Source organism: Cystoisospora suis, assembly GCF_002600585.1.
Source record: "Cystoisospora suis strain Wien I chromosome Unknown contig_5545, whole genome shotgun sequence".
Lineage (NCBI taxonomy): Eukaryota > Apicomplexa > Conoidasida > Eucoccidiorida > Sarcocystidae > Cystoisospora > Cystoisospora suis.
This window is the reverse complement of record NW_027158335.1, coordinates 13,815-39,117: the sequence shown is the minus strand read 5'-3', so window position 1 is coordinate 39,117 and position 25,303 is coordinate 13,815. Positions and strand designations below refer to the sequence as shown.

The following is a 25,303-nucleotide window of genomic DNA, read 5'->3' as shown; positions in this document are numbered from 1 at the left end:
TGTTAGATCATAGCGACGAACGGTGACGGAAGGAGGGAGAGGAATAGTAATAAAATCCTCTAAGAAGAACTGAGCGTCGGGCTCACCCTCCGAGTAGCTAAGGAAATTCTCCTTAGTAGCACGCTAGCAGGCGGCGGGAGATTGCTCGGGAAGAGAGCTTCGCGGTTGTTTCCGATCGTGCCGGGCGTGGCGGAGCCCGCACCTACCCATTTTTCTATCTTTCTGTGTTCTCATCGTGTGCTATGAGACTCTCTCCGTGAGACTACGTAGCAGAACTGTTGTGCAAAGCTTGTCTGTGTTGGGACTTCGAGCTTGGGCGCACAACAGTAGGCTTCGTCAAGTTAGGTTCAGTCGAGAAGGAGCACCAAGCTTTCGACTGCCCGGACCCGACACCGCATGGGTCAGATAACGGCGTCACTACCGGAACAAGGGAGTTAGAAAGCCAGCCGAAGCACTGACAGCGGAACCGAAATTACGAGCTAGTGCTTGGATTCAGTCATGTATGCCAAGCCATTCCGTGTGGAGGAATTAAGAAGAGAGAGATAACACACCATATCCCGACGCTACCAGGCAAGCTACCAACGTACCCCCGACGACCCCGACGGTGCTACATCCTGGCACGGTGTTCACTGTAGATGCCCGAGTGCCACGGAATCGTGAAGAGTTCCCATCGTCAGTTTCATTGTGTGAAATGAGTCGAACTGTGCCAAGCGGCAGTTGATTCGCGAAAAGAGGGTGGTCCCTACTTGTCGGTGCGAGACAGTGTTCTCGAATGCCCGAAGGGTAGGCCCCAGACTCCTCGGAACGAAAGTTGCTGCTTCAGTGCGTACGTGTTCTCGCAACTTAGGTAAGTGGGGAATCATTGTTCGCGACTTCTCCCGCATCTACTGATGTACAACTGTCGAGGGTTGTCTCTCGTGGCTTCAGGTCTGGGAGTCCGTCAATTCAAGACGGCACCCTCCTTCCGTACACCCCCCATAAGTATTTCCACGAAGAGGTAAAGTCGTCGTAGCAGTGCGTGGCAGTCGGGTGCCAAAACTCACGGACTTGTTTGGTTATACCTCATTCCGGAAGACGTTTCGGGCGGGTCGCAAAGGACTGCAGCCAAGAAACAAGCCTATCTGTACACATCCTTGGCGTGACCGACCGCGTGCTTCTCAGTGAACCTTAGACCAAGAGAGTGTCACGTCGGCGGTAGGCCCGCCAGTTCCGCTCCTCCATCATGGAATCGATGCTGCAGCCATGCTCATTGGAGTCAGCGTGGGTTCCCGACGTTCCAGCGGGGGCAGGGGGCTGGTACACGGAAGAGTCGGCGGACTGCCATCCTTGGATGCGCTTGCTCGCGTGCAGCCAACTGCATGCACAAGCAAGCTGCCCTAAACTCTACGGTATTCTGTCGGATTGGCAGGCAAACAGAGCCGAGCGATGGCCTTGAGCATTGGACCTTCTATCTGCTGGTTATATCGTGGCTAATCACTTGTTACGGCGGACTGAAGGCAGGCCCGGGATACCTGCCTGTAGTGTCCAGCATGCGGAGACAGCTTCTCTTCCCACACAGACACCGTTGAGCGTTCGTGCACTTGCAGAGGCTCCCATTAAGCAGATAAGACTCCCTCGAAGGGAAACTAACTTCTGCCCTAGCTTCTCTTCAGCATACTCAACCGACTAAAGCTAGGCAGTCATCCCACTCGGCTTCGTGTGCACACTGTCTTTTCCTATGTACGTTCTTCGGTCTTGCTTCAGTCTCCTGACTCCCCGGGCTGAGAGGGCTTCGTCGCTCGAGACCAGCTTCTTTGGGGGCCTTTCTGCTCTCCAGCATACGCCACTCTTCCCGGAACATGTACCGTGCATCCTTTGTCATGCGTGTTGCCCCTCTCTGTCAGTAGGCGGGGAGGTTCAGTGTGTGCTGTCTCCTTTCTCGCATAGCTGACGGCGGCCCTCAGCATGTATGCTTTGAATGTCGCCGAGAACTAGCGAGTTCTGCAACTTCAGAATCCGATGAGAGACTTTCTGTGGCGTAGGCCGCTTCTCACGTCCAGACTGGATGAAATTGGCTGCCAATCCGCGTGCGCCAGGTTTTACCACTTCCTGCCCTTCTCGGACAAGCAGCGTACTAACCCACTCGTCTTTCGTTGAGCCCCGTTTGAATTTCTGATTTCAACTATTTTCCCCCCCAGCCCGCTTATTAGGGAGTATTCTTGAGTGTGGGCGAGTCATTATTGACTTCCGATAGTCATCCGGAAAGCAACTGCTTCACCTCCGCCAAGGCCCCGGCCGTCTCCAACCGCTCCCGCCGCCGTTCCTCCGCTGACGAAAGATGTTCAGGGAGTGAGGAAACAAGAGCAAGTCCCTCAGTTGTGTTTCTTTGGGAATCATGAACAGCTTCTTTGCCCGTTGTTCTTCACAGTCGACCAGGTGACATCTCTGTGTCCCTGGGACATGACATAGCGCCCCGTGCTCCTGCGTTGTCTCGCCTTCTCTTATCTTTCCTTGTCTTCTTCTTTGTTTCTACTTCTCTTCTTTTCACTTCTGGACACTCTCTGCCTCTCTCCTCTTGCAAGATGGAGGATGTATGCACGCGAGTCAGCTGCGGAAAAACAAATCTGAACCCGCCCGCGGCGAGCCCACACGACTCTTTGTCGGGTGCCACTGCGGTCGTCAGTTCACTCTCCTTAGAAACGACGGTCTCTACCGACCATCGTTCTGTTGGGTCTACAGAAGGTGGCGACGCAGGCGATAAAAATGTGGCGTTGGTACATGATATCTCTCTCGGACCAGATGGTTATTTTCTTGCTGACGACGAACAGAGGAATACACGACAGCAGACGACAAACAACAGAATAAGATCTCTTCTTAACTCTTTCAAATCATCCTATTCTGGTCCAGCATCGCCCCCTCTCGGCATAGACGGCAACCTGTCTCGTGGCGAAGTAGCGGGAGGAGAGAGAGATGAGGGAGTTGTCTCTGAGGCTTGTATTCGAGCTCCTGCAGAAGAATTCATGAGTTTTGTGAACCCATCTGAGGACACTGAACTAGACAGGAAAGAGCACTTGCAGTTTTTTCCCGGTCCCAGAAGCCGTCCTACGGAAGGAGATCAACCAAGGAATACGAAAGACGAGGGGAAACCTCCGTGGCTGGAGGGGAAGCAAGAAGGCTGGCATACCCTGGATTTCTTTCATCGATTGCATGAGGAATGCTTCGAGTTCCTTCGTGGGATCGAGCCTTTTGAAGACGAGGAAGACCAGAGGGTCGCAGTAAGTAAGATATCCTGAATCGCATGCAACGACGACCCCAGGATGCAAAGAGAATTGAAGAAAGAGAGTGGAAAGATGTTTATTTCTTTCGTGTGCGTCCGTCCTACGTGAGGATCTTCCTAGGAGCGCGATCGATATCTTCATGTATAGTTGTAGGCGACTTAAGACAGTGAACCCTACGAGGGGAGAACAATCACGGGGATCAAGAAAACAGCTGAGGAGAACAAGAAGAAACGCTTTTTTCGTCGTGAAGAATTTACTGCGAATTCGCGAACATGTATGGCTAACACGCGAAGATAGTTATCTTCGGTCTAGTTTCGGAGGAAGCAGCACCTTAATTTCTGTCCCTCGGTGCCAGCATCTTTCTTGGGTTTTTCATTCTGCGTTGTACGTGTCTACCGTAGGTGTCTTCACTTCTGTCTTCTTAGGCCGCTCTGGCTTGCATACTCCCCTTTTTCTCTCCTTGTGGATGGTGTAGTAGATACGTATCCTAGCTGTATGTATCCAAATAGAATTAGAGAAACTGTGCGTCATCCCCGTGGATCCGGACTGTCTATGCTGTACTTTCTTTCTCCTTACGGTAAGGGGGAAAGCCAGCTCTCACGCTGTCATCTATCGAAGATATCTAGAACACCTTTCCCAACCTGTGAACCTCTTCGACCCTACACCGTCTGTATATATACGGTTCCTCTTTCAGAGAAGAGAGCAGCAGTGCTGAATCCAAGAATCTCGTAACAAAGCGGAGAGTATTTCCTCGTTCGCCTTGTCCCTGGCCCCCTCCCACTCTCAATGTCGTTTGATTTTCTCTTCTCTTCTGCACCCGTAGGTCCTCTCCCGCGTAAAAGCCGTAGCCCAGACGCTGTGGCCTTATTGTTCAGTTTGCCCTTTTGGGAGTTATTACACAGGGTTAGCCCTTCCCCAGGCAGATCTAGATATATGCCTGTATATCGAGACGGAGCCTCCACTGTTTGACAGCTATAGTGATCTTTCTTCTGTTGACACGAACCGGAACCCACCTGATTTCGCTGAGGAAGAAGCAAGACACTCTGGGATAAAAGGTCCGTTTTTCTCTTCCTCATCACCATCGTCTTCATCGTCGGCTACTCCTCATGAAGCGTATGGGAAGTTCGCTTCATTAGCCGAAAAACTCACTCACGGGAGCAAAGCACTTCGGGAGACAGAACTGAGTCTTCTCAGGGTTGGTCGTACACCAAGGAACAGGAGGGATAAGGGAGTGAGACACCTGAGGGTAAGCACACTCGGGCTCGGGCTTCTTCCTATCGTCCTCTTGCCTCTGGTTACCGCCTGTTCTTTTTTTCATCCACCTGTTCGCTGCTATCGATGCTTTTGGACACACGTCTGCGTCTGGAAGCAACCGTCCCCGTTCTTGTCTTTTTGTTCCCCCCTCGGCAGCCGCTGGCGTGTTAGCGGATTCCCCGGAAACTATGAGATGTGGACACAAGAAGGAAGTCACACCTTGCGGCTGTGTGTAGGTCGGGTGGCTCTCGTACAGCTTGTTCGGGTTGTCGTTCCTGTGTGCTTTTTGCCGATGACCATCAAGCGCCTCTGTTATTCTCCGGCGTCCTCTTCTTCTGAGCTTTTTCCACGGGATCTCATGAATTCCGGTGCTTCGTTTTTCGTTGGCGGCGGAGGGAGTGGGGGCGCCGATAGTAGTTTGATTGTCCTGTATTTCCTACGAGTTGGATTTAACCTCTGGACAGTCCCAGGATTGCCTTGCCGCGTGACTGTAGTATACTGGAAGACATCATCCGTCGTGTCGTAGTGCGCGCTTCCATCGTCTAACATAAAGTAGATAAGGGAGTATATGCTACAAAGGCGGCTTTTCTCCGCAACTACATATCACGGGCCTGCTGGCCTGCCCTCTTGGTTAGCTTACATTCTTGCCTTGCCTTTCTTTATCTCCCGCTCCGCTCGTGTGTCGCTGTCTGTATCATGCTGTTTCCAGTTGGGGGCAGAGCACTGTACCCTCATAAGGGTGTAATATGGTGTACACCTACGTGTGCATACGTGTATGTTCCAACCCACAAGGTTAAAACATACTTCGCTTGCATGTCGTGTTACACAACGCATGTCATTGGTTGTCCTTTCTCCAAGCTGCCCTACATTCGGTACGCGGGTTTGGCGGACTGAGTGTCACTACCTTGTTGCGTATGTGAACTTACCTTTTCTTTTCTGTGATGTGTTTCCTGCAGCGCTTTGCGTCACTCTTGTCTTTATGTAAAATTGTTGACCGCCGCTCGTCCTCTTCTCTCTCGCCTGTAATGGTGCCGATGACTGCAGATCTCCATGTGATTTCATCGGCTCGAGTTCCTATATGTCGGTTCGTCGATACAGCGACGGGCGTGAAGGTTGACGTTTGCGTTGACCAGCCTTCGTCTGTCTTCACCTCTCTTTATGTTCGCCTGCAACTTCTTCGCTATCCGCTTCTCAGGCCTCTTGTGCTCCTGAATAAGGCGGCTCTCAGAGAGTGGGGCTTGAATGAACCTTTTAGGGGAGGTGTAGGCTCGTACCTCCTCTTTGTCATGGTGCGTTCCGACCTAAGTGGAGGAGTTTGGTGGCATATGTATATATATATATATATATATAATCGGGCATGTGCGTATGAGTTGGCAGGTGAAACTGGATGCGCATGTCTAATAAAGCTGTATAGTAACCGACATGCACTGTTCGCTGCATACGTGTGCGCTTACGTTGAAAGTGCTCCCGGAGACTTAGGCCCCACACTGGGTGAACTGCTTATACTTAAAAGGTGAGACAAAAAGGGAAAGTCGAGGAGCAAGTATGTTTTCTGCCTCGCAGGCGCACCCAGGCGTTTGGCAGAAGAGTGGGAGGGAATCAACAAGAGCGTGCGCCTTATTCAGCGGGAAACGTTTCTCCGGACAGACACGTCCGTGGCTACTGCTACACATGTCCACCTGGTTCCACTGGCCTGAAAGTGGGTAGAGAATGAGTCTGGGCTTGGTATTCTCCTTCACGTGCATCCGTTCATTTCTCGAGGGTTTATCGGGTCCTAGGGAATGGCTTGTATTCCGATGCAGATTGGACCCCGCGTCGAAACACCGCTCCTGCGTGCAACACGAAAAGCGGCACTTCATTTCCCGGAAGTCAGTTAGCGTTCCAGTTCGAGGAGGAGCGCACTCACGTCCGTGTGTTGTATGTCCATACACATGTGTATCAAGCCAATCACGCCTGCACAGTTTTGCTGTGTCCCCGCGCGAAGGTCTTACGTATTTACACATGTGGCGGCATATTACAGAAACACCCGCAAGTGGGTAGGTACGGGCGGCGCCCAAAGCAGGTAGGACCACTGGTGTCTTTTCGTTTCGTTTGTTTCCAACAGGTTCTTAACTTCCTTCAAGTTAACCACCGTCTGTATGATCGTGAGAATCATTGTCAATATAGCATCGGTCACGCACTCGTCGAGTTTCTTCACTACTATGGTGTGGCCTTCAATTACAGTGCTACGGGCCTAAGGTATGGGAGGAGAGAGCCTCGCGAAGTCCGCTGGCGGAGGCTGGTCGCTCATGTGCTGGACAGGGGTCGGACGGGCAGGTGTTTGCGAAAGAACAGCATGTTGGCATACAAAGAATGAGGAAATTGATCTACACAGCGTAGAGCTGCGTAATACGCAACTGCGATCAGGGTGGAGGGAGTAGCGGACGCTTTCGTAGCAGTTTCTTCAGACCCAGGCGGTTGTGGGTGTGTGCATTCTAGGCCAGGAATGATGACTCGTGTATGCCGTGTATTACTGTGTCCGCCAAATGAGATTGCCTCCATACGTAGACTTCTGGAGAAACGTTTTGGTAGTCGGCCGCTGGCGTCTCTATTCGTGTTGGTACGCATTTGGGTCCGACCTCCGGCGTAGCCGTATTGCCGCAACACAAGTGAGCGTCCGGACTGTCATGCAATGCGCATAGGCAAGCGAAATCTAGTTTCTCTCCCAAGCATGCTTGATGTTTAGTACTTGACTTCCCAACGAAATTGTGCCAGGACTTCACTTCGAAAGACTTTGACCGGAGGAGGTACTTTGCTGCTGTGGGCGTGATGAGCCGTCTGCAGCATTCTGTGTAGATAATCACCTTCTGTATACAAGTGCGAGTCAGTGATACAATACCTGTCACCCTCAAGGAGCATCGAGGGATTCTATTCAGGTGCACAGTACAATCGCCATCCAGGGTCGTCCGGGCCCTCCTTTCACCCTCGTGTAGCCGACCTCTTCCCGGAGCACACCTGTTTGTCGTGAAGTGGACTGTTGTATACGAGTAGTGCGTATGGTGTGCGTACGGTGTCGTGACAGCCAGGCACGTGTATAGTCAATTGATGATTGAGTCTGAGTGGTATCTGTTTGCTAACGAAGATGGCGTGGTGATGATAAGCCTTTTACCGAGCTGCCAGTTGTGTTCTTTTTTTTACTTTCCAGTGTTCGAGACAAGGGTCGACTTTTCCCCAAATCGAGCCGAAACTGGCTGTATCCCGAGGAAATCAGACAGTCTACGTTCAACAAACCTCCCAGCCCCTACACGGTGGACCACTACACCAATCAGAGGTTTCTTTTAGCGGCTGAGTCTCCGCTTGTACGTTTTGTTACAGTTGGGCAGCTTCGGTGCCGCGGCGGTCCTCTAGGTATCTGTCTTCTTCCCGTGGTCTGCAGCCACAGGTGTGCTCGGATTTTTCAGCCTATCTCCAGTTTCTGTGACTTACGTTGGGGCAAGCTCGGTTCTGTAGCTCCTGCCACACGATTGTGTGTGACGTGGAGAGCGTTCCAAGTTCCACCGAGACGACACCTGGTAAATTCTTGGTGTGAGACATCGCGATAGGCCTTGCAAGTATGAGGTGTCTCAATTCATCGTTCACCTTCTCCATCTTCTTTAGTTGTGTTTCCAACTGCATGGACAGATGTGCAAATATGCGCTAGTGGAGTCGCTTGCTCTTTTCCCTGCCCTTTTGATCCAGAGCGAGCTTTGAACTGGACGACGTCCCGCCTCTCGCCTCCTCTGCTGCTAGGGAAAATAGAGAATGGAGGAAGGGACGGCTCTCTCCTGGTTTCGATAGTGTGTCGCCAGCCCCTTTTCGTGTCCAGACTTGTCTGTGAATGATTCCGTGTGGAGTCTCTTACCTTGGTACAGGAGCCAGACCGGGACATTGGCCGCGGAGCGTATCAGATGCCGCGTGTCCGGTGGGAATGGAGAAGGGCCTACACGGTAAGCAGTAGGAAACAGCTTCAGCTTTCTTATTCAATATGCTGCAGTGTGTCCATGAGAGTAAAGTATAGTGCCTCTCACTAAGGGTGTTACTGTGTCAGGGTGTAGCGGAGGGCTGGTTGCCAGTCATCAGCGTACACGTGAAGCGAGCTAGTTCTTGCGGTCTTCGTGGCTGGGTTCTGCTTGATAATGGGTTGCGGTGGTTCTCCTAGTCTTTAGATGTGGGATAGCTGGTTCCCCCAGTTTGCTACCTAATATAGAAAAAAGTCTCTTGGAGTTGAATTTTGATAGGAAACAATTCCGTGTGGAGAAATATGTCGGCTCATCGTCAGGGAGGCCTCCTTTACTGGGTGATGCGCACCTCGGTTTATAGGCTTTGGCTCATCGGCTGTGTCAAGAAGCTTCGCCAGGGCCCGGCCTTCCTTTACACGGAGAGGATTCGCTCCTGAAGTTGTTTTTCAATATCAGGGACGATTCATATAACGAAGTATTCGGGTCCAGTGGAAGACCGCGGGCCTCGGGTACGGACGAAGATGGTGTGTCGCTTCCTGGAGACGGCGAGACAGACACGGACAACAGCAGTCATTCTTCACCAGCTGACACACGCAGGTCGGCTCCCCCGACTACCAGACAAACTTCGTATCTGCGTGCAGGCGTGTGTGGCCTTCGACGCGTGGCTATAGCCCCTTCTGCTGCTCTGCTTTCACGAGAAAAAAGAGGACTTGAAACTTTTATTCTTTTCGAAAACTGCCCTGGCTCGGCCCATCATAAATCGCGGCATATTGAGAGAAATCGAAGGGGAATGAAACTGCTGAAAAAGAAGTTAAAGATGCTTGAGAAACAGGCGTCGAGGATGGGGACGTCGTCGAACATAAAGTTTGGGGAGGGACAGTCTTCCGGGACGGAAGAAAACGAGCCACGAGGATGGAGTGACCGGATGGTGGAAGATCTGAATCTACTAGAAACGTCGCGAGATAAGGATAGTGTAGGGGATAAGGAACTCACTGGGGGCGTCGGATTGGAGTTGAGCTCAGAAGCAAAACAAGGGAGAAGTCCAAAGCATTGGCGGAAGTCGAGGAAGCGCGGGAGAACGGATAGTGGTATCTCGAGCACCAACGATGAGACAAGCGAGGACAACTCACGAGGGGAGGCAACAGCGCGGTGGGCGGAGCTCTTAGAGGGACGAGTATCAAAAGACCGTCGGAATGCGGTTGCCAAGAAAAAAAGGATTCAGGGAGAGGAGAAACGAAATACAGCAACGTCACGAAGTAAGTGACTTGAGAAAGAAAACGTCTTCAAACGAACCGTCTGTGCCGCTACGCCGACGTCGCTTTCCTCTTGTTTCTTCCTGACGAGTAGAGTGGCGAAGCCCGTTCGAAATGTCTGATGATTGTCTTTCGCTTGTACGTCCTACCTGGTAAGTGATGGCACCTCCCATGTCCAGGTGTCTGTGTGTGCCAGATGAAACAAGTTTTCTTGGGACCAAGGGATTCATTTCTAGATCGAACAAGCTAGCAACTCCGGTGGGCTTTTATCTATTCTGTTTCTGTTTCTTCTATCCGTGTGAATGTTATGCCCCGTGCGTGTCTTGCTTTCAGAAGCAACAGTGAGTACTGCCGATCTCATCAATCTTTGTAGCACGTCTTCTTCTGATTCGTCTTCCCAGGAGGAACAAGAAAGTCCAAGTTACGATGGGCAATGTAGACAAAAGAGTATGGACGACAAGAAGAAAGGAAAGACTCGGGGCGGCACGGCATTGCGCCAAGCAGTCAGCCCTCCGGAGCGGACAAATGCTGGGAGGCAGGATCAGGGAGGCCGTTCCTGGAGTGAGGAGAGTGTGGAAGGCGAGAGTGGCAATCCGGATGACAAATTCGAAGGAACGTCAGAAGCCTTGCGGAAGCAAAGTGTCTCTCCGCTGACAGACGGACAGACTAGGCAGAGCACACGTTACCGGGCGGAGAATTTGAGGACGAGAACGAGAGCGCGAGACATCATTGCTCTTTCTGACGATGGTACTAGTGTGAGTGGAAGCGATCAGGAGTTGTCGCTGCAAGGCACTGCGTCTGTCAAGGGACGGACTCATAGTCTGTTGCGAGAGGATGCATGCAATGGCAGAGCTGTGGATACGAAGATGCGTCCCGCCCACAGGAGGCCGGCTCCTGCCAGAAGGAAAGTGAAATGCCGAGGAGAAACAGGGAGGGAATCCGTCGACGCAGGTTTGGAGGGCTCCTCTGAATCGGAGTTTTGCTCGCTAAGACGCGAACGTACCTCTCGGAGAGAAAGAGACACACCTGCAAGCGAAGAGAGTTCTGACGAAGACGACGCTGGCTCTCAGCCTCTCCAATCGTTCGACTTGGGAGGCCCCGAAGCTGAGGAAGCGGCGAGCGGCATCTTGCTGCACCTGGAACAGCGAAGGGTGGTGGGCGGAGTGTGGGACGACAACAGCACAGACAGTTCAGCGGAATCTGAAAGCTTCTGAGCCCGGGGGGCTACGCTCGGCCACCCCCTGTGCTTCATCGATAGCATAGTCTCTCCGGACTTTTTTCTTTCTGGCCTAATCTATCGCAGTACCCGTTCACGCCGGATTGCATAATGCTTGGATACGGCGACATGCGTCCGGTCCCAGCTGGACGGACTTGAGCTTGAAATTCAGTACACAACTCTCTTGCTGACACTGGATTTGATCTTTGTAACGCTGTCACTGCTGAGAGCCGGTGTCCCGTGTGTCTCTGCGTGAAAAACCAGTTAGCCCTGTAATAACGTTGACGCCTTCGTTTCTTCCGAAAGATTCAACATAGGCCCAGCAGGTAGAGGTGGGTATCCTTCTCAGGTGCCGGTGTCCCAGTGGCAGACAAGCGCTTTATGTAGCATCGGGTGTGGCGGGCCTCGTGTCTGTTCGACCGTTGCTGAGTCTACAAGGAACAGACAGGGTCGTAACCGTGGAGTCTTTTCAAGGCCCAGAGGAAATGTGCTGGGGATCGGGAGTCTGCAACTGAGCCTCAGGGCATTCCTTCAGAAACGGCTGGACATGATCGTCGGACTACCGTCCAACGGAAAGCTGGAGAGAGCCCTCAGGTATGCTCGCTGCTTTCAGCATGTCTCATCGCTTTCATGCAGGGACACTGGTGTTCTTCGACGTTGCTTTCTGCGTCGAGCTCTGTGTGTGTCACCCCCCGCAAGTCGAGAAGCTTGCAAGACTGGGTTCTGTTGGTACGCACGCGGGCAGGAGACTCGGTATAGAGATGGATTTCCCCGACGCTACAGAATGTGCCTGCGACTGCACCGTTATCCGCGGTAAATGGTCGCAGCACGACCCACCGGTAGGGTCGTAGGATGCGAGCTGTTGCTTTTCCTTTCAAGACGTACAGGTACTAGAGCTCTCTTGCAGCGCGACGGTCCTTGATCTGCATGGCACATAATAAGCGAAATCTCGTGCGTGCACCATTGTCTTGTCGCGCCTCTCCTACACCAGGAGTGGACTAGCCATGCCGAATGCAGTGCCGCCCGGATCACTCTAGCTTCTCAAGTCCGCGCTCCGGTCGGCTGCACTATACGTTACCGCAGCACGGGAGAAGGAACCTTCTGAGCAATACATTGTCGCTAGTGCGGTGTCTGTAACTAGTCGGGCTGGTGCCGCGGCTTTCGTAGGAGCCAGCAAGGGAGTCTGTTACAGCCTTTTGGGCCGGCAACCGCTGCAGCCTCCCACAGCTCCAATCCTACCGTGCTTCAGCGCAGTTACCGGCGCATACTTGACGCCTTGCCAGTATGGAGAAATAAACAGAGCGGGTGCATTCTTCGCTCTCCCGCATTACAGGCAGACCGGAGTGGGTGTGAAGTGCGCGAGCCCGGCGAGAAGTGGAACTTCTGTTTCTGTTTAAGTTGAATGAACGAGTGCGTGGGGAAGCCGAGAAGTCAAATCCAGGAACCGATTTTGGGGCGAGCGTGTTCGAGAGTGAGGAGGGGGGCAAGAGTGTCGTTCTGAGATGAGCGCCCGCTGAGACGCGTTTTATTGGAGCCGTAGCAATGACCTCGCTATTTTGCATTAACATAAGCCATAGGAGGGGATAGAGAGGGGTTTCTCGTGTGGCCAGAAAGTAGCGAGTCTGATTGACTTGTGTAACGAGGGTTGACTGGAGCGTTAGTGTTTCACGTGACACTGAATGCTGGTGGCTGCTCCGAAGAGGTTGATCGAAAATGAAGGCAGAAGGGAAAAAATGCCGGCGGTCGGAGTGGCCGCTAGAAGTGTTAGACGCTAGCAGTAGAATAAGCGAGTGAGATTCGTGTCTGGCCTCGGCGTAAGACACGGCGAGCCGTGAGTTGTGGTTAGTAATGACCGGAGCCGAAGACTTCAGTCTGAACAATTAACTCGAGAGGGTTGGTGGGATGGGAGGAGTTCACTTGATTACGTGGACTTCCCCGTATGTGTTGGAGGTGTGAGTATTCGGCTCGAAGCGTGACCTTCCGTTGGCAGAGGATCCAGTAGACTGCCTCGCCGGAGGATTGATTCCATGGTGCGGCCAGGCACCTCTACAGCGGCTAAGGGTGCATGGTCCGTGAAGAACTTACTCGTACGAGCACGCCCAGTCTATTGCAGGTGTGCTTCAAGTATTGATTCTGCATACAACGTCTTGTCCTTTCGCCGCAGTTCGCCTGAGAACTATTCGATGTAGAACGCGCTTGGTTTATGCCGTCCACCACCGTAACACGGGTGGTTTCCGAGAACCACAGTTTAAACCAGGCGGGGTGAAAGAGGAGATGCTTGGGGACCGCATCTCTAGCGATGCTTGGGTGCGACCTGCTGCTTCGCCATGAGCCTGTTGCTCTTGGATACACTGGTGTAAGGAGAAAGATTCCTAGTGATCCCGGCTGGAAACGGAGGTACACTTTGTTGTCGAAGTGTGTAGAAAGAAATAGAGGCTGTGCGGGTTAATCCCCCCATTTCAACCGTCGATAAATCAGTCCCACCCGTGCCGTTCTCTAGTGCTACGCATATGCCGTACCGAGCAGTCGGTTGGAACAAGATTTTCTGCATGTCGGGCGAGCCCCGCACTCAAGGTCTCTGTTTTGATAGTATACCCCGAGCGAAGAGAGAGAAGTGGAGAGGACAGTTACCCTCGGCTTGTTCTCTTTCATCAGTAGGATTGTGAAGAATGCTGATGCCGCAGGTGTACATACACTAGAAATCCACATGCATTCTTAGCTGAATCACTTCGTCGTTTTCTTCTGAAATTGAGCCAAGATGGCGCCGACAAAGAGGGCAGATAAATGCTTTCATGCTTGCTGTGATCCGGGTCGAAAGAAGTAGGGATCCTTGCACCTGGATTGACCGAAGACAGCAGAAGAAACTGTCTTCTCCAGGTCTTTTCTTCTCTTCCGATTCTCCTCTCCTTCAGGTTTCGAATAGAAAACGGTGTGACGACGAAAGTGATGAAGAGGGAAGTAAATGAAGACACAGGCTGTAAAGATACACGTTTCCGCTATTGGACGGCAGGACAGGCACGAGGGCGAAGTGTTTCCTGTTTGTATCTGTTCTTTTTCCTCTGGGACTTTCATGCGAATGTCTGTCCTTTCTTCTTGTGTGAGCGCCCCCGAGTGTTTTCTTTTTTTCCCCTTGTTCTCTCTTAGAATCGCCGAGCTGCCACTCTAATAAAAGATCGGGCATTAGACCAGAAGACGCACGAGGCTTTTGAGCATATTCGTAGCGACACTGTCTTTGCCACTCTATCTCCAGTGATGAAAAGATAGTGAAGAGAGGGGGAGAGTGAGAACAGCGTTGGAGGAGGAGTAGAAGAAAGCAGATAGTTTCCACATATTTATACAAGAGAGAGACTTGTGCTATCCATTATTCCTAGCAAGCAGAAAGAGAATAGTGGCCAGTCAGCACTAAAAGCTCGGAGTGACAGCGCATCCTCCCCATGCAGTGCATCGGAGACAGATGAGACAAAATTTATCAGTTTTTCAAAACAAATTGGGACACCTGTTCAATTTTTCTCACAGACAGACCACATCAGCTCGCGGTAGTAGCCCTCCCGCGAGGGGCGCAGCTGTACGCGAGATGCACAGGGAGCGGATGGCCAAAAAGAGTGTCTTTACAAAACAAAAGCAATCTTCTTGGAGCACTGGCCTTGTGAACGGCCTTAAAAATTCATGCTCCTGCATGTTGACAATACCAGAGATCCAAACATGAAAAAACCGCAGGGTTGACGTCCTGCAGTCCCCGCTACTGTAAGTTTACTGGGAATAGGGCTCTGTGTCCTCCGGCGCATCTTCGGCAGCCTGTCGTACTATCGTTGTCTGAAACGAGGGCTGGACACGCACCGGCGGGGCGGCAGACATCGGCATGGGGGTATTCATGGCGTGTCGGGGTAAGGAATCTACGATAGTAGTAGTTGGTCCCTTTGCACTGTTCTGGGAGCTGTCCCTTACACCGAATGGAGCCAGAGAAATGCTAGTGTCAGAAGCTGGTTGAAAAGAGTGTGGGATACAACGCTGCGCGTGCTTCACACCATCCACCACAGCAGCACGGCACTTTTCTACAGGCGCAGTACCCAGAATATCGTTTCCCATCATAGATAAATCCGATATTCCTCGTGACGACGGTGAGGTACTTCGACCGGGAGTGGACGTGGCGCCACCATGAGAGGCAAGTGCTGTGTCCGTGTCATCTTTCCGGCGTTGCTGCTCATAGTGCTGCAGGAGCTGCTTCAGGCTTACGGTATTAGTCTTCCACGAGCCTTCACCTTCCTCCTCTCCGGTCCCGTAGAATGATCGAGTACACGGGAATTCAGTTGAGAGTCGCCCCGGAGTGTTGGAAAGGCCTGTGAAGGGTGTCGTACCCTTCTCCGCGTTGCTCATATCTGACGGACACAGCCAGACTGTTGACGTGGGATGCTGTCGTTCCGAAGAAGGAAATGATAAGCGGGGACCGATATAGGGGGTCGAGAAATTTGAGAGTCCGCGAGCACCGTTTGCCATATAATCCAGATCACCTGGGGGGTAAGCTGGCACGTGGGGAGGCCGCATCAACAACGGTGCTTGAGTGCGCCGCACCGCTTCGAGACGAGCCTGTTCCTCCTGATCCTGGTTCTCAAGCTGAGACTCCTGATGTGCATCTCCCGTCTGCCACGACCACAAGCTGGGTACCACATTCACAACCTCGCTGTAGCGCTCTACTTGACGACGATAGTCGAGAGTAGTTACACTGCCTTGTAGAGGGCCTCCTTGCACACCAGGTAGCGCCGCTTGTTTACCATGCTCTCTCCCCTGAGACTTCGCGGTCACATCGTACCTCTGCAGGGGAAGCTCGGAGGAATACCTTTCTTTGTTCACAGACTGCTGCGAGGGTAGTGCTGTTTTCGGGTGCTGTCCGAGTGCAGTGCCTCCCCCACTCGAAGCTAGCTGCTGCATCATCACGAGTGGTGGACACGAGGGGACGTTCCCTGTTGATTTGTAACATGCAGCCACCTTCCGACAAGGGAACTCTCTCGGTCTAGCCCGCGGCTCACCTCTTTTCAAAGCCGCGTCGGAAAGTGTGCTTTGCTTGACCATATCGTTAGTGACGTGCTTGGCGACGGGAGTAACAGTTCCTGACGGGATTAGAGCAGCTTGCCTTTCTACGATCAGGTCCGTGTCCATACCGCAAGGCCTGATTGTGGAGCATTCCTCGTCGAGCTCCTCGCGAAGCTGACAATTCAGATCGGCTGTGGCTACTGAAATGTCTGTGCTGTCTCCTAGCCGCTTCTCTCCAGCCGATGTAGCGCGGAATGGACATTTTGGGGATGAGGGCCCTGACTGGCACGAAGATAGTTGGTGGTTCCCACCAACTATTGAGGGAGGCGTGTGAGACGCAGGACCCGTCTTCTTGGTGACCTGACTTTCTCCTCCTCGCTGTCCTAAACACTTTGTACCGTAGCGCGATGGTGGCGGCCCTACGCTTGCAACGGCTACGGTATCAACTACCACTACGCGGCCCCCTGGGGAAGAAGGTGGCTCCGGCAGCTTCACGCTTGAGTTCGGTGGATCTGCTGTGGCGACACTTTCTTCAGGTAGGCCCAGTCTTCCATGCGAATACTGTGGCCTCTTGTGAATGGAAGTACGTCGCCCTAGTCCTTTCTCTTCACTGGCTTTTGCTGAGCTCGCATCAGAAGAGAAATTGGAATGAGTTCCCCTCCTTACCGCGCCACCGTCTCTCTTTGGTAACATTGTTCCTTGCTTGGGGCTGGACGTCTGGTCCGTTGGACACTTCGGTTCTTTCTTCAACTTCCCGGCACGGCAAGAGGCTTCCCGGGCGGCTCGCGCAGCCTCTGCGACTCTCCTCAAAGGAGAAGACGACCTGAGTCGTGCTGTCCTATCCATGGGGCGACCTGTCATCTCACCGCAGCAAAGAGAATGACCCGAACCCCTTGGCGCCTGATGGGAGCAATTTTTTTTCGTGGGGGACCGGGATACCTCGCCCGAGCTGTTTGTCGGAGCCGTTCTCTTTGGCTGGTTGCTCAATTTTGTCCCGACAGATTCACGAGCCCCCAAACAGTAGTTTTTAACCTCATTGACAAAGTTCTTCTTCTCACCGTCAGCGTCTGGGTTGCCTCCTCGTCGCACAAGAGATGGGTGTCCTTCTCGTTCGCCTCTGTGGCGCAAGGGCGCCGTAAGTCTAGACTTTCTAGGAATTCCTGCGGATCTTATATTATTCAAGACAAAGTTTAGTGGTTTCTTCGCCCTATCAACCATACCCGTACCCTTCTGAGACAAAGCGACAGCACCTGGGGTTCTGTTATCATTTATATCTGTTGCCCGCTTTTGGGGTGTTGCGACAGGCGAGGCGTCAAAAGGGCTGCTGCCTCGGACCCGGGCCAAACCGTCCTTCCTGCCACCGACGTTTCGCCCGGCAACTATTGTTGGGAAGGCTGGTAACGGTAATGAGCCTGCACGGACGTTTCCACTCATTGGAAATGAGACTCGAGTGCGCGCCTCCGCTATGCCTGAATGAGGTGGTGCCAATGCCCCCTTTTCAAGTGCCGTTACCGCACCAGGGTACAGGAGGGATGGCGACTCAGGACCAGAAGCTTCCAGGCATTCCTCCGAGGAAGAACAGCAGATCTCCACACCGTTATGAGCGAAGACCATGGTGCTGACTTCATATTGACAAGGCAGAGGCGGGTAGCGCCTCGGAACTGGAAAGGAGCATGGCTTGTTGCCCTTGAGAATGGACATGCCTTTTGTTTCGCACGGTGTCGTTAGCCCATCGACTCTTTGCGAGTGATCCCATTTCTTAAAGTCTTTCTCCCTCTTGTGACTCGTCTCTTCTACCGCACTCTTGAGATGCCCTTCCTGATCGTGATCCTGATCAGGGACAGCTCCAGAACACTCTGAGAGTGAAGCTCCGTCCGTGGAAGTATCGGAATGCAGATCCTCATATGGGTCATAAACTGGGACGGTGAACCTCTCTCCACCGCTAACCAGAGAGTCTGGAAAAATGAGACGGGGAACAGACGGGTGTTTCTTGAACACACCACCACCAGGAAAACTTCTGTGATGAACACCGCAGTCAGCTTCAGGGAGAACAGATTGCTCGGTAACACATCCGGCTGGTCCACTTTTCAATCTTTCGACAGCCTCTGCCGCACTGGCTGCAGCGGCATCGGCAGCGTCCGCCATGCCATTCAATAGCGCCGTAAAAGACTTGTCCGGATTGAATTTGTCCGCAGCGGCGTCGATCAGCATCTCCGTAATGGGACTTTCTCTCTGCTTTTCTTCTTGCTCTCGGCCCGGACTTCGGGGCGACTCAACCAACTGCGAGAAAGGAGAGTGATCGGCAGATCCTTCGCGAATAGAAGACGGAAGAGCAGTCATTCCACCTGCCAGAGAATGGTTATCTGGCAGACCTTGTTGCCCTCGAGATAGGCAAGATGCAGAGGACATGAACGATCTAGGAGAAGAGTCACTCTCAGAATAACATAGGGAATCGCTCACGCGGGCAAGTGAGCGACACACGTCACGATTCTCGTGAGAGAAAAAACAGGACTCTGTCTGCTCTGAGTGTGGAGCGTTTCCGGGTAAATCGGTCGTGAAACCTGATCCTTTGACGGAAGAGTACGCTGTTCCCGAGAAAACACATGCCTCAACTTTGGTCACCCCACTGGCGACTCTGATTTCCTGTATCCTGGTTTCTTCGACCGGCCCTTCACACCTTTCTTGATCACCTGATTGCAAGGCGTGGACACACTGATCGATCGTTGCTATCTCGGGCTCGGGACTCTTCGACTGTCTGCAGACTTCGACACTATGGTCTTTTGTTGTGATAGGCTCTGTCGAGCGGAGATGGCCGCCTACCCCGCGGCAAAGGTTGACCTGTGTATCTGCCAGAGGTACTCCCAGGGCCGAACGAAGAGCCGGGAGACTGTTGTCACCGACGCTCACCGTAGCTGTGTTCAAGACATCTGTGTCTTTCAGAGAAAGGCCTTTGAGCATGCCAGCTCCATCAGGACGGCCAGGCGGCCCGGGTGTTCCCAACTGTGTGAGATGGTTCAGAGAAGTTACAGGTCGTCGGTGCCCGGCTCCCTCGAAAGTGCTTCCGTTCAAAGGGTGACCCATGGACAGCCGGTCAGACGGGAGGAGTCGCTGTTGGCATGTTTGGGCACCACAGGGATGCGCGCAACACTCTCCGTGGAGCGCGGCCAAAGAACTGTAGCCGTTAGGAAGGGTCTTTCGCAGTCCTTTCGGCCAAGAGACTTCTTTGGCTGTCGGTTCTCTACTTTCTGAGCCCGTACTTGATGTGCGTCTGCTTGCCTCTCGAAGCTGAGGCTTCAGTGCGTGCAAAGCAGCGATCGTTTGTCTCTGCACCTTACTCTTGCTTTTCTCAAGACTCAGCTGATCTCGTACGGCTTTGAGCTCAGCTTCGAGTGAGTTCTTCCGTTTCACCGTTTCTCCCAACTGCTTTTGCACCTCCTGATTAGCCTCCTCCAGTTCGATTATACGCTTCTTCAGCCTCCTGACCTCCCACGACACTGAGGCCGAAGTGCGTGTCTTTTCAGGGCCTGCGAAGGCTGGTACCCTCTTGGGTGCTGAGTCTCCGTCTCCGTCTTGGCCCTCCATTTCATCGTCTGTTGTCTGGCCAGACACCCCTGGTGGAAAACGTCGGTCGGGGGCTTTGGGACGGCGTTTGTCCGAACGTATAAGCAGCCTTGCGGTGCGTAGGTCCTAGGAAAACAATTCACGAGACACCGTCAACAAACGCCTTATCCAGGACTTTAAGTCCCGTGAATCGTGCCCAAATGGATTGCCACGCTGTTGTCCTTTTTGGTACAGGCTTAACAACCTTGTGCCAGTCTGCTTTTTGAGCTACCGCGCAGACCTACAAGGGGGACAGAGCCCCTAAACGCCTACGAGCATGGAGAGTCTAATGCTCCGAAAAGCAAGCTGGAGTGTATGGGAGCTTGTTGACGCAACGCTTCAGAAAGACCCACATGTTGAAGTCGTCGGATGGTCTCTTCTCTTGTGGCGAAACCTGCCTTGGCCCCTTCCTCCGAGATTCTAAGTTCCCGCTTCAGTCGTTGGCACTGCAAATGAACACGAAACGCAGTGCAGAAAGCCTCACTGTCCTTGTTTGGAAGATTCGGAAGTGCCTACCGACCCAGCCGGAAGGCAACGAGCCACTTGCTTACACGCGCCATTTGTCCTGGGACGCAGCACCACTTACGATTGAACTGAGGAAACGTACCTCTTTTTCAAGCACTGCGAACTCGGGGGAGTCCACGTCTCGAAGGTATGCCTAATTGAGGTGACGCAAACAGGAAACAGATGCGCTGCAGTTACACTACGGCAGTGTATACTTCCACATCGCCTCCCATAGAGAACAAGATGACACCGACTGTATACAAGAGAGTATCGCTGCGAGCGCGCGGTTACACGCCGAACAATATGCACTATGTGAATCCGACAGGAGTGCCGACTAGAGGTCCCGCTGTTCTTACACTACAGACGGCGCAATTGCCTACTTTCACATCGTCTCGTACACATGCGGAAATTATGGATGGCGCACCTTGACTCCTTTTTTATTCTCCTTCGCTTCCTTCAGTGCTGCCTTGTACCTTTGGATTTCCAAATCCTGGAGAAACACACACCGGTGCACCGGTCCACCAGTTCTAAACAGGCAATCACTTCATTCTAATGTCGGGTTCGAAACGGAATAAACCCCGGATGTAAGCCAAGGAAGGCTCAGCTTACGGCTTGAATGTAGATCTGTTCCAGCTCTTTCTCCACTTGGTACAGGCGCTTCAAAGGAGACCTGCCTTCAAATACAGGGCCCTGAGGTAAAGACAGCAACACGCAGTGGGCACTTTGCATGCCAGTGCGCAACAAGAGCACGGACTGACTAAAACAACAGCAAGACATGCCTTATGGCAAGACTGGATGATCACACCTTACCGATATCGGTGTCCCTTCAGGCGTCAGAAGCTTGAATGAGATGGCTACCTTCGGCCTCAAGAATTCCATGCCCCTGCACGCAGTTAATAAAACTCTGATGAAATGCATTGATGAAATCTCGATTTTGTGCAAAGTGAGGGGCACCCCTTAGATCATTCAGTACCGGAGGGAATACCCGGGCCTCGCCCCCGAAGGAAGCTGAAAAGACATGCTGTCAATCCAGACTAAAGCTCTCGCCAACCCGCCACCCAAGCACCAAGAATACTTACGTGTTGGCTGCTCGGTTGAAGGCGTCGTTGTAGTAATCGAGTTGCGAATGGGTCAGAGGCTGTGCACAGAAAAAGACGATACACAAAAAGCAAAATATTGTCACACTGTAATCACCTGTGCGCAAGGAGTGAAACATACACCTGTGGAAGAGGCTCCGTGTATAGAGGGAAGCTTACCGCTGGCCTTGTCGTGCCTACTTTGGTGAACGCCAGCCACGTAATGCCGTGGCCCGTACTATCTCCCCGAGCTAGAAGGGCTCTCAAAGGGACGTCCACATAGCCAATCGGAATTCCACCTCTCGGGACGCCTGTACTCTGCTTAGGAATGGTAGGGGAAGCAGTTCGACTCGGCGCACGACGACACTTCAAACCCTTTACCTCGTCCTTTTCTTGCGCGGCGCCTGTACTGCTATCCTCTTGGTTCGATGAAGACCTCGGACGAGTCAAGCCGATAGTCTTGGCCGCTAAGGTCTGGGGACTATGTCCATACACCACGATCCGCAGGGCCTGAGTGCGCACGCGCAAATGCACACAAGGTTGTGAAGAAAAGAACTTCAACGTGGTCCCGCAGGAACACGAAAAGACTTCTATCAGCGTGTTTGCTTCATGTTACGTCTCAATATCACTCCAGTGGTACTTCTGCGCTGGTGTACACTTCCGATGGAGAGTGGCAAATCAGAGTCAGCACACGCTTTCACAAGCTCGCTTACCGTCACACCACCAGTGTTCCTGCGTGGATCCTCCCTTGTCTTATCGTCACCTTCATCTCCTCCCCGACAAAGGCACTCAAGAATGGACGGGGGGATCCGAACTGAGAACGTGTACGGGAAATGAATCGAAGAAATTTCGAGCTCTTGTTGCTGAGGCATCATCTGTACAACAGCACGTAGGAGTTTCTGATCCAGCTGACAAGGCAGGTGCACCTTTATGCTGACTTGGTGAAAACTCTCTAATGGCGGAGTTGGAGCCTTCTTGGTTGTATTAACTCTCTTCACTCTCAGACCGTCGCTGAAAAGGCCACCCAGTCCACTCCCGGCCTTTTCCTTGGTTCTAGTTTGCTTGACTAAAGCAGCTGTCTTAGGGGCCACACCCATTTCCTTAGTGCCACTAGAGGAGCGTCTGGAAGCAGAATCGCTCCCTGCTACCGTTATTGATTTGCTGGCTTCCAACGAACTTGAAGAGTCCATGCCTGAAGCCCTGTCTTCTGAAGCTACGTTCCCACACGCTGCACTCCAAGGACGGGCCTCCGCGGGCTTGAAAGGCAGAGCAGGAAGCTCTCGCCCCGAACGTTCGGCTGATGCATCGGGATACATACCAAACATATATGCTAGGATAGGGTCTTGGCTGGCTGCGAACTGAGGGCCAGGGTCATCAATTTCCCGTGCCGGCGTGGTCACTGACGAAACAGAATCTCTCACTGCAGGCGGCTGCACAGAGAAAGGGTCCCCTAAGAATTCGTCGGTGCTACAGCCTTTGGCCAAAGAGTCGGCAAGCAAACCTGGATCAACTTCGGACACGCGCGGTTCTCCTTGTTCGTCGCTGTCTTCTGTGGTTTCGGGGAATGACTCCATGGCGAAGATCAGCGGTTCTGGCCTCGAAAGCCCGGAGCCTTCCTGATGTCGTGGGATAAACAGGCAATCGACCACTTCCACCAGGTTCTTTATTGACTCCGCGGCCGCTCGCTTTTCTATGCTGTCGCGGTGTCCAGCGTAGTGTGTCGACCCACATACTGCATTTGTGCCAGATGCAGATGATCGTATGGGTTTCTGGCTACGTCCGAACTCGGGGCCAGGCTGACCGATTTCAGTCTCCGGCGTGGTCACAGAACCTGTCACTTCAACCCTCTGTACGACTGGAGGGGTTTCTGTCGATTCGATACTAAAGCCGCTGGCCGAAGAGTCGGGAAGCAAACCTGGACCAACTTCACTCACGCACGGTTCTCCTCCTTCCTCGTTGTCCTGCGGAGTATTAGAAGATGACTCCATAGTGAAGATCAGCAGTTCTGCCCTGGGAATCCCAGAGAGTTCTCCATATCGATTTGCGGTAGGCGCGCGAATAGTCACTTGCGAACAACTCTTCAGCGACTTCCCGCTTCCACGCTCTGGTGTGTTGTTCCGCTGTCCAGTATAGTTTGCCGAGCCACAGACCGCGTTCTCTGGCTCACTTGTGAGTAGATGGTTGTCTAGTTGATGTTTCAAGCTTTGTGTCGTCAGCGGCAGTGTCGCTTGTTCGTCTACGGGGAGAGGAGAGGACGGACTGCTGTCTGGCTCCTCGGCAAAGATTCGAGGCATAGAGGCCAGTTCTCGAAACTCGTGATTCAAGTTAACTCCAGGGGCTGCGGCGCTGCAGTCAGCCGTGGTGCTGGTGTGCTTCCCCGCTTCCGTTGAACAGTGCGCCATCGTGGGCTCGTTGAAGCCTTGGCTGCAGCGGTGCCGACATTAGTCTTCAGACGGGCATGTTGACGAGGGGGCGGCTAATAGAATTGATATCAGACTTCAGTCACACACGAGAGAGGGTGTGGAGAATCATGCTAGTGCACGTAACAGTGCGGGGGTCTTCCGATGTCCCGCGCTGCAGCTGTGCGACAGAGCGGTTACGTAAAAAAGACTGTCAAGCTAGCTGGCCACGCGGAGGCTCGTGAGAGCAACTATGTCTGCTACGGCTAGATTGTGCTCAGGAAACGTGAAAGAAAGTACGGATTGAAACCAAGGGCAGCGACAGTTTGGCGCGAGCGACAGACATCCAACACCGTGAATGGCTGGCACGGTCTCGTCCGCAGCCGCTCAACCCTTGAGTCGTGTGCCCTAGAGAGGCAGGGAGTTGGCGGTAAAACGGAAGAGTCAGGAGAGCCAGAGCGCGGCCCCGAATAGAGAGACAAAGAACGAATACACAGGCTGCAAAAATTCCTGGAAAGCGAGGACAGGCAAGCGGTCACGGAAGCACGGAAATACTGTGCCTAAATACCGCGTCCCATCGAAGAGGGATGCAGTGATTAGCTCGATGAGCGACCACCCCCCTGAAACAAGATTCAGATGTGCTGGATGCCATCCCGTTCAAGACCCTCCAACAGCGTAAGCTAACCGTTTCTCGCACGAAAGAGCATCAGGAAAGAGTTTAGCAGAAAAGGAAAAGAGAGATAGATGTGCTCGCTGCTGCTCTTCCTGCCGCCTGGTGGCCGTCTTACTGGGTCATCACTGTGCGCCGACCGTTTTGCCCGGCACGCTCCAGCTCGTGGTGAAGCGCCGTGCTTTAGGGGTCACAACAGGATGGGATTGCTAGCCACAAACGGAGCCCGAGTGAGCGGCTGCCGGGCGGAAGAATCCGTGACGGGAGAAAGCAGAAGTCCGTCCGTTTCGGAACTTCTGCTACTTTGTAAAGGAACCTGCTTCTACGCGTCTTTGGGTTTCACACTAGATTCCCCTTATTCCTTCGTCCCGATGCTAAAATCGGTGTCGTTTTGACTGTTACAAGGAAAATGCATTTCACACGGGGACGGCCACAGGCAGTTTCTGACTCGTGACTTTAGGAATCCTTCTCATATAAATGAGTACTAAAATTAGGACAGTAGTCAGTGAGAAAAAAAGTTCCTCCTGCGGGCGCCGCTTCTGCAGTTTTGGGGGGTTGTATTTTGAAAGGACAGAAACCATTAGTCGTACTGAGTTTTGGCTTCTGGGCACCGTTCGTGTCTCTCAGTAATTAGATGAGCGGTTGTGCGATAAGAATCTCAACGATGAATTAACAGCTTTCCCAAAAGCCTACCGTGAATACGCGCGATCTTTAATGACTGCGACGATTTACCTGCCAAGGGGGAGAAGTAGCGCTAAACATATCCTCAGCGTCGCACACAACCAAAAACTGTAGCTAATACAGCTCCTGAAGATAAGACAGAATAGGAGTGAACCACTATATACTATGCACCGTGTAATGCTGAATCCATAGCTGCATTACCCATAAACACGCCTGTGAGACCTAAGGGATAGAATAGATTGCAGCTAAGAGCCGCCATAACGCAACCGGAACCCTAGTCGCGTAGTTACTTGGCATGTAAGTGTCGCGCCAACTGAATGTTACTGATATGCCCCCCAAAGCCTGCAGTGATCACTCGACTAATAGTCAGCCGTTGAGCTGCTACAGT

At 52.7% G+C, this 25,303-nt stretch overlaps 6 protein-coding genes across 6 annotated transcripts; 3 read left to right on the top strand and 3 right to left on the bottom strand.

Annotated features, from left to right (window-relative positions):
- Nucleotides 1–1,406: 1,406 nt before the first annotated feature.
- On the top strand, nt 1,407–13,911 carry CSUI_009337 (dna-directed dna polymerase). Its single transcript, XM_068069453.1, has 9 exons — nt 1,407–3,254; nt 4,081–4,503; nt 5,468–5,800; nt 6,616–6,749; nt 7,696–7,849; nt 8,402–8,476; nt 8,850–9,744; nt 10,075–11,551; nt 13,870–13,911. The coding sequence occupies exons 1-8, from the start codon at nt 2,562–2,564 to the stop codon at nt 10,953–10,955; spliced, it is 3,588 nt and encodes a 1,195-aa protein (XP_067918576.1). The 5' UTR covers nt 1,407–2,561; the 3' UTR covers nt 10,956–11,551; nt 13,870–13,911.
- Nucleotides 6,902–7,216, top strand: CSUI_009339 (uncharacterized protein; the record flags this gene model as incomplete). The annotated part of the gene is made up of 1 exon (XM_068069455.1): nt 6,902–7,216. A coding segment is annotated over one exon (237 nt), but the record flags the coding sequence as incomplete, so codon positions are not given.
- Nucleotides 11,559–12,248, top strand: CSUI_009338 (uncharacterized protein). The gene has a single exon (XM_068069454.1). It carries the CDS (start codon nt 11,572–11,574, stop codon nt 11,806–11,808), a length of 237 nt encoding a protein of 78 aa, XP_067918577.1. The 5' UTR covers nt 11,559–11,571; the 3' UTR covers nt 11,809–12,248.
- A 415-nt stretch (nt 13,912–14,326) lies between the features above and the next one.
- On the bottom strand, nt 14,327–17,146 carry CSUI_009336 (uncharacterized protein; the record flags this gene model as incomplete). Its single annotated transcript, XM_068069452.1, has 1 exon — nt 14,327–17,146. A coding segment is annotated over one exon (2,439 nt), but the record flags the coding sequence as incomplete, so codon positions are not given.
- A 577-nt stretch (nt 17,147–17,723) lies between these two features.
- On the bottom strand, nt 17,724–20,031 carry CSUI_009335 (uncharacterized protein; the record flags this gene model as incomplete). Its single annotated transcript, XM_068069451.1, has 2 exons — nt 19,939–20,031; nt 17,724–19,672 (listed from the first exon to the last, which is right to left on the bottom strand). A coding segment is annotated over exon 2 (1,842 nt), but the record flags the coding sequence as incomplete, so codon positions are not given.
- A 482-nt stretch (nt 20,032–20,513) lies between these two features.
- CSUI_009334 (uncharacterized protein) lies at nt 20,514–23,459 on the bottom strand (the record flags this gene model as incomplete). Its single annotated transcript, XM_068069450.1, has 6 exons — nt 20,514–20,579; nt 20,699–20,779; nt 20,900–20,972; nt 21,169–21,227; nt 21,346–21,675; nt 21,879–23,459. Coding segments are annotated over 6 exons (2,190 nt in total), but the record flags the coding sequence as incomplete, so codon positions are not given.
- Between the last annotated feature and the right edge of the window lie 1,844 nt (nt 23,460–25,303).

What these genes read in the sequence shown, in the direction of transcription:
- CSUI_009338 (XM_068069454.1), top strand. Translation starts at nt 11,572, where the DNA reads ATGTCTCATCGCTTTCATGCAGGGACACTGGTGTTCTTCGACGTTGCT.
- CSUI_009337 (XM_068069453.1), top strand. Translation starts at nt 2,562, where the DNA reads ATGGAGGATGTATGCACGCGAGTCAGCTGCGGAAAAACAAATCTGAAC. An exon ending in AGGAAGACCAGAGGGTCGCA is followed by an intron (nt 3,255 to 4,080) that starts GTAAGTAAGATA and finishes CTGCACCCGTAG; the next exon opens with GTCCTCTCCCGCGTAAAAGC. An exon ending in CGTACCTCCTCTTTGTCATG is followed by an intron (nt 5,801 to 6,615) that starts GTGCGTTCCGAC and finishes TGTTTCCAACAG; the next exon opens with GTTCTTAACTTCCTTCAAGT.